This window comes from Artibeus jamaicensis, unplaced genomic scaffold, assembly GCF_021234435.1.
Source record: "Artibeus jamaicensis isolate MK-2021 breed Jamaican fruit bat unplaced genomic scaffold, CSHL_Jam_final scaffold_3047, whole genome shotgun sequence".
Lineage (NCBI taxonomy): Eukaryota > Metazoa > Chordata > Mammalia > Chiroptera > Phyllostomidae > Artibeus > Artibeus jamaicensis.
The window spans coordinates 23,863-37,045 of NW_026522035.1; the positions used below are offsets into that span (position 1 = coordinate 23,863).

At 40.5% G+C, this 13,183-nt stretch overlaps 1 gene segment (V, D, J or C); it reads right to left on the minus strand.

Moving 5' to 3' along the window:
• Positions 1-9,692: 9,692 nt before the first annotated feature.
• LOC119048878 (T cell receptor alpha variable 38-1-like) lies at positions 9,693-10,486 on the minus strand. The segment is given in 2 exon segments: positions 9,693-10,089; positions 10,343-10,486. Coding segments are annotated over 2 exon segments (357 nt in total).
• Positions 10,487-13,183: the final 2,697 nt, after the last annotated feature.

Sequence of the window (13,183 nt, forward strand, 5' to 3'; positions counted from 1 at the left end):
GTTATCTGAAGTGTATGGCTTTTACACTTGGTTCTATGGGTCCCTGAGGCAGCTGTGAGCAAGTGCTTCCCAGAATAGACTCAACAGCTTCCTTTCTAGATCTTAACTTACACGCTTCAATCACTAGCTGCTAACAAATATCTAAGTAAGGTTTGTAAATCTTCTGTTAGAATATGGAAATATGCAGTTTTCTCAGGCTGAGTTATGTTAGTTACTTTGTTTGTTTGCTCATCTATCTTTTTCTTTCCTGGGCTGTCTCAGACATCAGAAATGTGTTGCTGAGTCTTCTAGCTGTGATGATGATATGATGAGCTTGACAGAACTAGTTTTTTTCTGGGAGTTCACAGAATATTGACTGTGTGTTACACTGGTTTGTGTACTTTTGTGCTAAGAAATGAGGAAAATTATCTCACCACTGGGAAGTTTTTTTACCAATGCCATACATGATACTTTGCACCAATATCATACATATCCAACCCTTGTGTTGATTAAATAGTCTGATTCCACAGTCTCACCTTCCTGCCTAGATGCTGTTGGATGGGATTTAATAACCTTCTGGGATCTGCTAGATCCTGTTGACATAACAAATAACAAGATGGACCCCTAGAGCTGACCTTAAGAAAATTTCCTGCAATTTCTAGGCAGAAATTAAATTATAAGTCAAGGAAGAAAGACTCAAAATTTTGTTCCTTTCCCCTTCTTTCTCACTTTCCTGGAGTGTAGGTGGCCTTATTCATCTCCTCAGCCCCTCCCCACCATCTTCCCTGAATCCTGGGGTGTCCTCCGTCTCTTTACAAACAACTGTTTCTATCAGGAAAGACAGAGCCCATAAGTGCCCATAATATGCTGAGAAGAGTTACTTTGGCACATCTGTCTAAGCACATAGTTCCTGCTCTGGGTTAGGGACCAGTCTCACTTAGTTGTGTAAAACTGCACTTAGAGTTGTTGGACACAGGCACTGCAGCTGTTTCAGAGGAGATTGGTGTGGTGGGGTGGGTGGGGCCAGTCATCAGGTCCTGTCCTAGGCAGGGTATTGCCTAGAGTATGTTGAGCCACTGGATTCATATAATTTAACCCTTTCTCCTAATTAAGGTGTTCAGTTATTATTCAGAAATGTTGTCTTTTCCTTTTTATACTAGAAATAATGAAAGTTAATTTTTCCCTCTTTTTAATTTGCATTTGTTCTTACAATCTTCAAAATGCTTCAAAATGAAGGAATTCCAAGCAATAAAAATTTCAGGGAATGCCTTTTGAATAGTTAAATAAGGCATTATTTGGTTAAAAAAAGAAAAATAATAACCTTTGAAATCTAAAAATGAAACATGTAAGTCCACTCTTCTTAATTATTTGCATGGGAATTGATACAGTCTGCCGTGAAAAGACTTAGGATGAAAACCTGAATTCCAGTCTTCCATGTCTGTAAGAAATTGCTGAAAATTTTAAAATGAGACTTCCCTGAATGGAAGATGAAAGTTTTTTCCCATAAAAAATTACTGGAAAATTGATACTTCAAGAAATAAATACAGTTTATAAAAATTCAGGTCCCTTTTTGTATAAAGACATTTCTTTGTTCATATATTATTTCCTGCATTTCCACATGGACACAGAAAATCCCAAAGCCATTTTATGTCATTCCTACTACTGTTAAGATTGTGTTTAGTTGCAAGTAACAAAAAACTCAACCCAATAATGGCTATTAAAGTTTGTATGCAGAATAAATCTGGAGGAGGGATCTGACTTGACATTGTGTAACCAAGCAGAGTGGGCTCCCTTCATGGGGTACTTGGCATATGACCCAGCACTGAGTATCGGAAGAAACAGGTTTTTATTTACAATATTCCAACGTTGGGGGTAGGGCTAGGAGCACTTCAGCTCAGAGTGTTGTTTTTTCATGAGACTCAGCACTTCCCTTGTTCCCCAACAGTCTATAAGCCAAAAGCCCCCAAAAGCCCCCCATATCCTTATATGTGCTTAAGCCAACTATGCAAACAGTCGCACAGCAGCTCTCTCCTTCCAGATCTGGGTGAGTTGTCATCAGCCTTTTTGTTACAGCCCAGGAATGCATGTGCTGTGTTACACTGGACCAAGGTGAAGCCCAGGCAGACACATGCTCCAAGAGTCCAGACAGAATCCGGTTCTGTGAGGCAGCAGGTCAGCATGGTCCTTGATGGCTATGGAGTTGGACAGAACAGCATGATCAGATCAGCAGCGACTTAGTGACCCAGGGGGAACCGCCTCCATGACTCTTGCCCAGGTGCTATAAAAATTCCGGCTGTGTCACAAGTCACCATACATTCTGACAGTCATGTATACAACTTTTTCACCTTTTTCCCAGGTGGTAGCACAGCTTCCCTTCAGGAAAGACACAGCAACCCTCTTGCCATTGTAATACAAAGTAACTCTGCTCCCCCATTCCCTAACCATGGGCTGTGGGGGATTTCTGGGGATCCCCCCTCACTCCACACCCCATTACAATGGGATTGGGAAAGGTTTATGTTTGTGCTTTCCTTTATAGCAAAGTTATCACTTCCATGTTTTGGAAAGAAAGAAGTTGGAAAGTGGAACAGGAGAATGTAGCTCCTGTGCCAGAAAAGCAAAAACATTGCAGGAAATTCCTAGCAGGTTTCTGATTATGTCTCATTGGTCAGAACTGTGCCATATGCAATGTTACAGAACCGCAGCTTATGCTGTTCTGGAACAGCTGTGGGGTCTCATTGCCCACTGCCAGGAAACATGACTCCCAATGCCAGAGTTTGGTGAAAAGAAAAGAAATGTTTATTTAAAAGATATGCAAATTTAGAATAATGGCAGAGAATTCTGCCATTAATCCCTACTCCCTTTAGTACACCCACAAACACACAGTCCTTCCTCCCTTGCAACACCAGACCAGTTTCAGAACATGTCAGTCAGAGCTACTGTCATGCAGAAAAAACAGAAGTCTGTGGCTCAGCATTTCCCATTACAGTTCAGCATTCCAAGTACTTTCCACTAATCCGGGCTTCCCTGTGCAGTTCCCTACAATTCTGTCAGCTGTATAGCCATGTTCTCCCAGGCAAGTTTCCCAGCAGATGTCTTCTTTCTACCTCTAGCTCGTAATCCAAAGCCACGTGACACCTCTCTACCCCAAACCTCATGGTGCCTCCTTACACACCAGACCTCACTGTGGGCTGGTGGGAGCCCTTCTATACCCTTTTAAACTGCATGCGTGGATGGCTGCCTTAATTTTAAAAGCTGACCCAGGGTTTCCAATGTGACTTCATACTTGGCACTGTATGTACTGAAGTTCATGTAGGCCTTTACCCAGGTGGCAGCACAGCTTCCCTTCAGGAAGGTCATGGCTGTCACTTGCCATCGTTATGAAAATTATCTTAAGCCATGTCATCCATTTCTCCACTTCCCCCAACCATGAGTTGTGGGGGAATATGCTCTGTACTCTGTTTCAGCAACACCTATTTGTGAGAAAGAGTGTGAAATACAGAGTGGGATTTAAAAAAAATCTGGGGATACATTGCCCAAATCAAAACTGAGAGTTCTGTTGCTCTGGAAGAAAAAGGTACTGGTGGTTCCGTTGAACAATCTCAGAGTCTGCCTTCCCGACTACCCAGGTGGGAGTTCAGAATATCAGGTCGAGATTAACTCATTCTTTTTTGAGGAGTCGGGAAAAACTTCACCATAGGGAGCATATTTATTCAGAGGCATTATTAATAATGTCATTAAACAGGGTATTTATTGAATATGTATGATATACTTGGAACTTCATATAATTTTGTATATTATATCTCATTTAATTTGTAGCAAATAACAAAATAGAAGTTCCTTTTAACATGTATTTATAAGGAAGTTTAGATGAAGATAAATAATTGCCCAAGGACATAGAGTTACAAAATCACAAAAACAGAATTTGAACCTGGGTTATATTGATTCAAAAACTCATGTGGTTTGTATTATATCATCTTGCTTTAGAAAACAAATAAGAATTCTTCAAGTATAAAAATGGGCTAGTGGATGACTTGCCAGGGGAAGATAATTTTTAACTTCTACCTTCTTCAGCCTTGAGAACTTGAAGTTATTGTGTCTGCCAATCAAAGTCTAATCCCCAAGCAAATCCTGTGCAAACACAAGCAGCTTCAGATCCACCAACTGGGGACAGTGCTTTGGGATCACAGCTGAATTGTTACTGGAGTATAATTTGGGCATTTCTCTGTCAAAAAGTAGCAACTTTCTTCTAAGTATTTTAAATTTTTTATAAAAGTATAGTTTACATATAATATTATATTACTTTCAAGTGTATAAGACAGTGATTCTGAAACTGGGAAAGACTGGCATTTTTGCTCCCTGTTACATAACAAACCCAATAAGCAGAGACTGAGATCAAATCTTTCTGGGCACTTTACTCATATGGCCAGTGATCTGAGAAGAAGGCGGGTTCATACCATAACTGACCTTCTTACAGTTTCTTCCAAACCAGCCTTTTTACAACAGAGAACAAAGTGAATGAGGGGTATTAAAATTCAAGGGAAATTATATTTTTTAAAACCTGCAGTATTCTCACCTTGGGCAGTTAGCTGTTCCCAGGGGTGGGTGATTGTCTCTCCCTGGAACACAATGGCCTGTATGCCTACACTTGTTCCCCAGGAGGTAATCTTTAGTAGTGCCCCAGGGGGTCAGCTGTCTCTCTCTTGAGCCAAGATAGGTCTTATCTGTAGTTTCTGAAACAATAGCTTTAATGTATGCTTTACTTACTAAGCTTATAACTATTTACCTTAAAGTAAAAATTTCCAACTCCCCTATCAATTCTTCATTTATACATAGTATAATATGGTCACTACACATACAAAGATATTATGATATTATGGACTATATTTCCTATGCTGTACTTTATATTCCTAAGAATTATTTATTCTGTAACTGAAAGTTTATACCTTTTATTCCCCTTCAACTTTGTCTCCCATTCTTTCACTCTTCTTTCCTCTGATATCAGTTTGTTCAATGTGTCTCTAATTGTTTTTTGCTATTATTCTGCCTTTTACTCCAGTTTAATAGACTGAGGAGGTAGCAGTTTCATCACCTCCAGAGTAGTAAAGTAAAGCAGTGAAATGACTCATTTCTGTGCCCTTGTACCAACCATTCCTGGTTGTGGTCTTTAGGAAAACAGGATGACCATTCAAGACTATATGTACTCTGTCTGGTATCTTCCACTTGTCCCTCCATAAGGACTCTCTTCTTCCCACTACTGCCTACACTGGGGAGCTGTAAGCCCATATTTTTTACTTGCTCTGATAGTGAGTTACATTTTCAGAAGTTTGTCTAATAACAGAGGAATCATTGTCCAGGGCACGTGGGAATGTTCTGGAAAGGTAGTGGCAGTGGTTCCATGAGCGCTAAGGTCACTGTCATTGTTTGTGTCAAGAGGTACATAAGAAAGAGCTACAGGAATGTGACAGCAGTGGCACTGGAGCCTGCAGTAAGGTTAGGATTCGCACAGCAGATGCCCCATGAGCACTGTGTGCCTGCACAAAAGTAGATGCCCACATACCTCTGCAAGTTGGGATGCAGTGATGAGCAGGGAGCTGTTCTCTCTGGCTTTAACCAAGCTGAGCTGTTAGTCTCTTCTGCACCTTCATTTCTACAACTCTAGCAAATGTCATCAAGAGGATAGTACCTTCCCAAGCCTTCTGCCTGTAACACTGGGGAAAATTCCTGAGGAGTTGCAATACACAGTGCAACTTTCTCCCTCCTGGATGCTTAGAAACCAAGGACTCTGCTCCAGCTACTGGGTGCTCTCCCCTGTTTAGAAACACAGCAGAAAACACAAGGGTTGGGCATTAGGGACTTTTTTCCAACCTGAAATGGTTTCTCCTTCCTCCTTTTTCTCTCACTCACTGCCTTTCTCTCTTTCTTCCTTCCTTCTTTAGCTCTCCCTTTCACTCTCTACAATAAAATAAGATGCCCTCACTGATTTTCCATCTTCTTAGGATTTTTTGTTCATTTAAATTGGGAAGTTTCTAAACTCACATGCCAGTTCAATCTAAAGGATCAACACTGAGAATTTCAGGTACATATTTTCTTCCCATCAATAGTAGCTAATGATGGAAGGGGTGTGTTTACAATGAGTGGTGGGGGAGGATGGGGTTTGTGGGAGAATGGAGGCACAAACTACCCTTGGGTCATAGCATTTGAAACTAAAGGGGAGAGATCCAGATGGCTCCAAGTTGTCCAAGAGGGTGGCTCAATCTATGAGGGTGCGGGCCTATGGCAGGCAATAGAAGTTCTCAAGGAGTATGTGAAGAAGCCACAGGTGATCCAGAATGTCCTCTGCATGTCTCCAGGTCTGCTTCTACTTCCAGTCTGAGTATGAATCCCTGGTGCCAAAACAAGTAACTCAGGGATGACAAGGATTTCTGTGAATGTTTATTTTTAGTTATTATTTAGCAGTCTGCCTTTGGATCCCCTTTGTCTCTCCCAACTTCAGTAACTTCCACCACTCATTCTAAGCATATCCCCAATCTCAGCTCTGGAAACCATTCATCAGACAACTATTTCACTTATGAAGTATCTTAGCTAATTCTCTGCCACTCCCCTAATGGGAACAGATGGAAATAAATGCTCCACCAGTGGTTTAGACAGTAAGAGCTATGTATTGGTATAATTATAGGCATATAAAGACATGTTGGTGCTCCTTTGTCCATTTAATTCCCTCCTTAACATAAGCAAGGTAGAATCCACTCTAGTGCCAGATATCCCCTTTTCTCAGGGGATTCAAGGTGGTAAGTCTGGTGACAACAGCTGCTGGGCCCCACTTTTGACCTGGTTCTTTTTAATGGTTGCCTCATCAGAAGCAACTAAACCATTACCAAAAGTTAAACTGTTTGGGGAAAAGTCATAGCAGTACATGAAATTGGACTAGAGTTGTTTGTTCTTTTTTTTTCATCTTCTTAGATAAGACAAATAGTGTTTAAGAAAATTTAAGATGCAGGGTGAAATTAGATTAATGTGAAGAATAAAGGCTAATACATGGTAAAATAATTGCAAATCAATAAACATAATATACCACATAAATAAAAGACAAAAATAACATGATCTTATTAATAGATGTGGAAAAAACATTTGATAAGGTACAGAATCCATGTGTGATAAAAACACTCAGCAAAGTAGGAGTAGAGGGAAAATTCCTCAACATAATAAAGGCCATATATGAAAAATTTACAGCCAACATCATATTAAATAATCAAAAACTAAAAGTTTTCTCTCCAAGATCTTGAAATAGATAAGGATGTCCACTTTCACTTCTTCTATTCAACATTGTATTGGAAGTCCTAGCTGCAGCAATCATATGAGATGAAATAAAAGGCATCCAAATTGGAAAGGAGGAAGTAACACTGTCATTGTTTGCAAATGACATGATAGCGTATGTAGAAAACCTTATTGACTTCATCAAAAAACTACTTGACCTAATAAGTGAATTTGACAAAACAGTGAGATACAAAGTCAACATTCAGAAATTGAAGGCATTTCTATACACCAGCAACAACATATAAGAAACAGAAATCAGGAAAAACATCCCATTTGATGTAGCAACGAGAATGTACCTAAGAATAAACCTAACCAAGGAGGTAAAAGACCTCTACTCAAAAAACTATACAGCACTGAAGAAAAATTAAGGAAGACACAAATAAATGGAAGCACATACTATAATCATGGATTGGAAGAGTTATCATCAACAAAATGTCCATACTACACAAAGCAATTTACAGATTCAGTGCAATCCTGATGAAATATCAGTGACATATTTCAAAGATATAGAACAAAAATTTCAAAAATTTATATGGAAGCATAAATGAGCCTGAATAGCCACAAAAATTTTGAGAAAGAAGAACAAAGTAGGAGGGATCACCATACTTGATACTGAACTATATTATAAGGCCAGTGTAACCAAAACAGTCTGATACTGGCATAAGACAAGAAACTAAGATCAATAGAAAAGAAGAGAGAGCCCAGAAATAAATCCAAAAATCTATGGTCACTTAATAATCAACAAAGGGGGCAGAAGCATAAAATGGAGTAAAAATAGTCTCTTTGGAAAATGGAGTTAGGATACCTGGAAACTACATGCAAAAAAATGAAACTTAACCACCACTTACACCACACACAAAAATAAACTCAAGATGGGTAAAATACTTAAATATAAGTCATGATATAATAAAAGTTCTAGAGGAGAACATAAGCAGGGAAATCTCACATATTCCATGCAGCAATATTTTCACTGACATGTCCCCTAGATCAAGGGACATAAAGGAAAGAATAAATAAATGGAACATCATCAAAATAATAAGTTTCTGCACAGCTGAAGAATTACATCAGCAAAATGAAAAGGGAACCAACTGTATGGGGAAATATATTTGCCAGTGATATCTCAGACAAGGGTTTGATCTCCAAAATATATAAAGGAGTCATATGACTCCACTCCAGTAAGACAAAAAAACCCAATTAAAAAATGGACAAAAAATCTGAATAGACACTTCTCCAAGGAGGACACCTGGAGGGCCCAGAGACATATGCAAGGATGCTTGGCATCATTAGCCATCAGAGAGACACAAATTACAACCACAGTGAGATACCACAGTGACATACTTCACATGAGTCAGAATGGCCATCATAAATGAATCAACAAACATTAAGTGCTGACAAGGTTGTGGAGAAAGGGAACCCTAGTATATTGTTCTTGGGAATGCAGACTGATGCAGCCACTGTGGAAAACACTATGGAATTTCCTCACAAAACTAAAAACTGAAACTGCATTTTGACCCAGCAATTCCACTGCTGAAATTGTACCCTAAGAATACTGAAACACTAATTCAAAAAAACCTATGCACCCCAGTATTTATAGCAGCACAATTTACAAGAGCCAAGCACTGGAGGCAGCCTAAGTGCCCATCACTAAATGAGCAATGAAAAACTGTGGTACATTTATACAATGGAATACTACACAGCAGAGAGAAAGAAGGAGCTCCTACCCTTCGTGACAGTATGGATGGAACTGGAGAGCATTATGCTAAATGAAATTAGTCAGGTAGTGAAAGACAAACACCATATGATCAATCTCACCTGTAAGTGGAACCTAATCAACAAAACAAACAAGCAAGCAAAATAGAACCAGAAACATGTAATTAAAGAACCGACATTAACCACAGTGGAGGGGGAAAAGATAACAGAAGAAAGAAAAGAGGGTCATCAAAGAACATGTATAGAGGACCCATGGGCAAAGCCAAGAAGGGTAGGATTAGGAGTGGGGGGTGAGGGTGGGTGAGGCAGGGGAAAGTCATGCTGGGAATATAGAGACAACTGTATTTGAACAACAATAAAAAATAATATAAAAAGAAATACATTTTTAATAAAGCCTTCAATGAACAAAATTATAAAGTTTAGGATTTCTGGAAGTATGTTGCTCCTAGGTAAATTATAAAGATGTTTTGGAAAAAGGAAGTGCTCAGGAAGTGGAATCTGTCACATATACCACACAAAGGTAAGAGGTTTACATGTGATATGTGCATGAAGAAGTTTTGTAACACTGGAAAACACTACACATGATGTTATTTTTGAAAGGAGTAAAGATTGTCGACATTCATCTCTCTTTGTTTCTTATATTCAGATAGAAGTAGCTTTTATTCCCAGAAGAAGACAATGATTTTCTATGTTCCTGTTTCCCCAACCACTTCTCCCCTCCCCTCTGACACCCGTGCTGTGGTCTGAGGTTTCTGTACGCCTCCCCCTGTCACTCATCTCACTGTGCCTCTGACAGAGCACAGAAATACATCGCTGCATCCTCCAGCTGGGAGTCTGAGATCCTGAGGCCAAAGTATTTGCTTTCTTTCTGAAAGTTTGCAGAGAAGCGATCATTTGTTGCATTTTGTTCCTTATAAACTTCTTGGCGGATAATGAGAATCATCTCCCCACTGGGAGGCTGTTTGTACCAGAACAAATAATAATTACTGCTACCAGCTTCATATTTGCAGGCCAGGGTCACAGTCCCTGCCTCCTGCACAGCCATTTCTGGCTGAGGCTGATTGACCTTCTGGGCCACACTGGATCCTGTGGGAAGGAAGACAGAAAGGACTGACTGCACTGGGTGTGACACCAGACAGACAGAGCAGGCAGACTCAAGGCTGGTTCCCATCCCCACCTGCCCTTACTCTTCCTGACCCAAACCTCAGGCAGAAACTGTCAGCTTTGAGGCTCCCCACAGAGGGGCTCTGTGGGACATGCAGGTCCTGTGCTGTTAATGTCCTCTTGTTTCTGAGCCCCAGTAGAAAGCATTGTAAACAAAGACTTATGCCTTCCTTACCCAGACAGGCAGAGACCAGGGCTGCCCACAGCAAGGCAGCAGGCGTCATGCTGACAGGTCTCCAGCAGAGTGAGGAGTCTGTGCTCTGGTCTGGTCTGGGTGCTTCTCTGTGCTGGTGACAGGAAAGGGTGTCACAGGTGGGAGGGAGACAAAGTCTCAGTGCGGAGTTTTCCCAACACTTTTTGGTCTTTCAGAAAATACACCCTTGGTTATAATATTATTTCTTTTTTTAATTGTTATTCAAGTACAGTTGTCTCCATTTTCCACCCACCATTCCTTATACCCCAGCCATTCCCACCTCCCACCCTTGATTATAATTTTAAATGAAAGTAAATGATGTTTTCTGAGTCCTTTTATTTTAGAATAAAACTACAGACTAAAGAGCTGGCAAATTAATTTCTGATAAGGCCTAGTCTTGGAGAGGAGTCAGGACCTACAATGTTGAGCAGAAGTGGCAGCGTTTCATTTGCAAAAATGGCAAACTCTAACTTTCCTTTCCTTTTTAAAATATATATGACATAGCAACTATGATATATGTGAACAATTAATTATGGGTAATAAGGCTTGTCTTATTCATGTGTTCAATTTTTATATTTTTATAATTTCTTAAAGTAAAGAGTGAAGAAAGATTATTATAACTGAAAAAAGCACTCACTAGAGTGGAAGCTGTTGACCTCAGGTCCAGTTGAGCCTATTTTCCCACAGGCACTTACAGATAATTAGTCCATGTTGGTGCTGCCTCAGAAAAATCTGAAGTAACAATCTCAAGAATTCTCATCAGCATTAAATTATCTTAAAGTACTCATTAAGAGTGCTTCACTTCTCATTCCATTTTAAGAAAATATTGTGAATAAAAAACATTTTTAAGGAAAACATATTGTGATACATTAGAAGTTTGCATTTCCAGAGGGACTGACAGATACTTGAATCCAGAGTTGCATCCTAAGCCATACAGAAGGGGTCCTGTCACACCAGGTAGTATGTGGGCAGCATGGTTCTCTGTGACACAGTGGTTGGGGCTTAGCCTCTCCACTCAGTGTACAGGGAGTTGTGACAGTTGGGACCTGCCCTGAATGAGGCTGCTAGAATGTCTTGTGCCCCCAAACCCAGTTTGATAGCACTGGAAGAAGAGGCAACAGAATTTCATCTAGATCATCTCCATTCTTGTCCTCTGATTTGAATTCCTATATCTTTGTTTTGGATCTCCAAAAGTCAGTTCCAATGTGAGAATTTGTGTAAGCAGTTTGTGTGCAAGTGATTCTGTCAAATGGTGGTAGGAAGTGAACAAGAGAAGGGAAGGAAGCAAATGCAGGGTGTTGTCATCAACCAGTTATTACTGCGAGCAATTGGAGCTCAACCCAGCTGGGTAGGTCTGGGATTTGGTATAGAAAGCCCTTTGGAGATTTCCCAAGTGAGGAGGATTAAAGGAGGTAGAACAATCCATGATCTCACTGTCCACTGCCAACTGAGGGCTGCTTTAGGAACTCAGCACCATCTTGAAGAATAGCTCCCACCCTCTCCTGCTTCAGCTGAGCCTTTGTTGTTATTCCATGTTCAGTGGTTGGTGGATAACAGTCTATGCAGTAGGGTCAGTATATGCAATGGTCACGTGCCCACTGTTCTACCTCCGTGTTACTCTGTGGGTCTGTTCATGTGGAGAGATGAGAAATCCTTTGATAGTCAGTCACTCTGAGCCCTCAGTTTGTGTTGCTGTGTGTGGCCCTGTGGGAAGAAGGGCAAACTCACACCCGGGGTATGTATTAACCCCAATAATAAAAGATGTATGTCACCTCCAGGTGTAAGTGGTCCAGTGTAATCTACTTGCCTACCAGTGTCTGGGAATCTCTTAAAAAAGGGGGGATTCCATATTGAAGGCTCAGTATGGTATCTACCGCTGACAGATGGATGATTTGGCAGCAGAAATAGCCACATCCAGCTTGGTGAGACAGCATTCTTCTGGGCTCATGGAGAACCTCTATGCTGTCACCTTGGCTAATCTGTTTACAGTCTATTGCTCAAGCACTGAACTGGACAGAGGCTGGTGACATCCTCTGCACAGACTGTTCTGCTCAGGTGTTTGTTCAGTGCTTCCTCTTCAGGCGATGCTCTCCAGTGGGGATGGATGTAAGATGTAAGGATCCCAACAACTTGTGCCCACACACATGCTCCTTCAGTTCATGGTCACCCTGAATGTGACTCATCCTCCTCCCACCCCACCTGCTCAGGGTTCTGACCTTAGAAAAGACAGGCTGCTGGCCCTTGGCAAAGACTCAGTGTTTATAACCCCTGGTCATACCCCTTTGACTCTTCTCCAGTCATCTGGTTGACCTTTTCCCCTCTTAAGGAGGAACCAGAATAGCTATCATATTGTGCTCTCTTTTCATGGTGCCCTTTATAAAAGTTCTACCAATTTCCCTCAGGTTTTAGTATTTGACCTTCTATGTCAATCTTTTCAGAATGTCAAAATATGACATTTTCTTTTGTTACTAAAGTGATGGTCATGTCTTTTAAGATACCGTATTTTAATATATTCTTAAAAGTCTGACAGAGAATTCAATGGCAAGAATTTTACTCTGTTCTTTATTCTTTTCAGTGCTCTCTCCTTTGTGATATTAAACCTCAGGCTTTTGTACTGGTTTTAACAGAGTAAGAACTTCACGCTGAGAAACAAAATACATCAGATAGTATTCGACAACATTATGTATCCCTGTGCATGTGGTTTCAAATAAAAATATTTGACATTTTTCTATAAAAAGCCCCTCACTTTTCTCTTTGCTCAGACCCAAGGTACAGTCAGTGTCCTGGAGCCCCTATAGGGGGCAGTGCAGGGCTCTGCAGGAT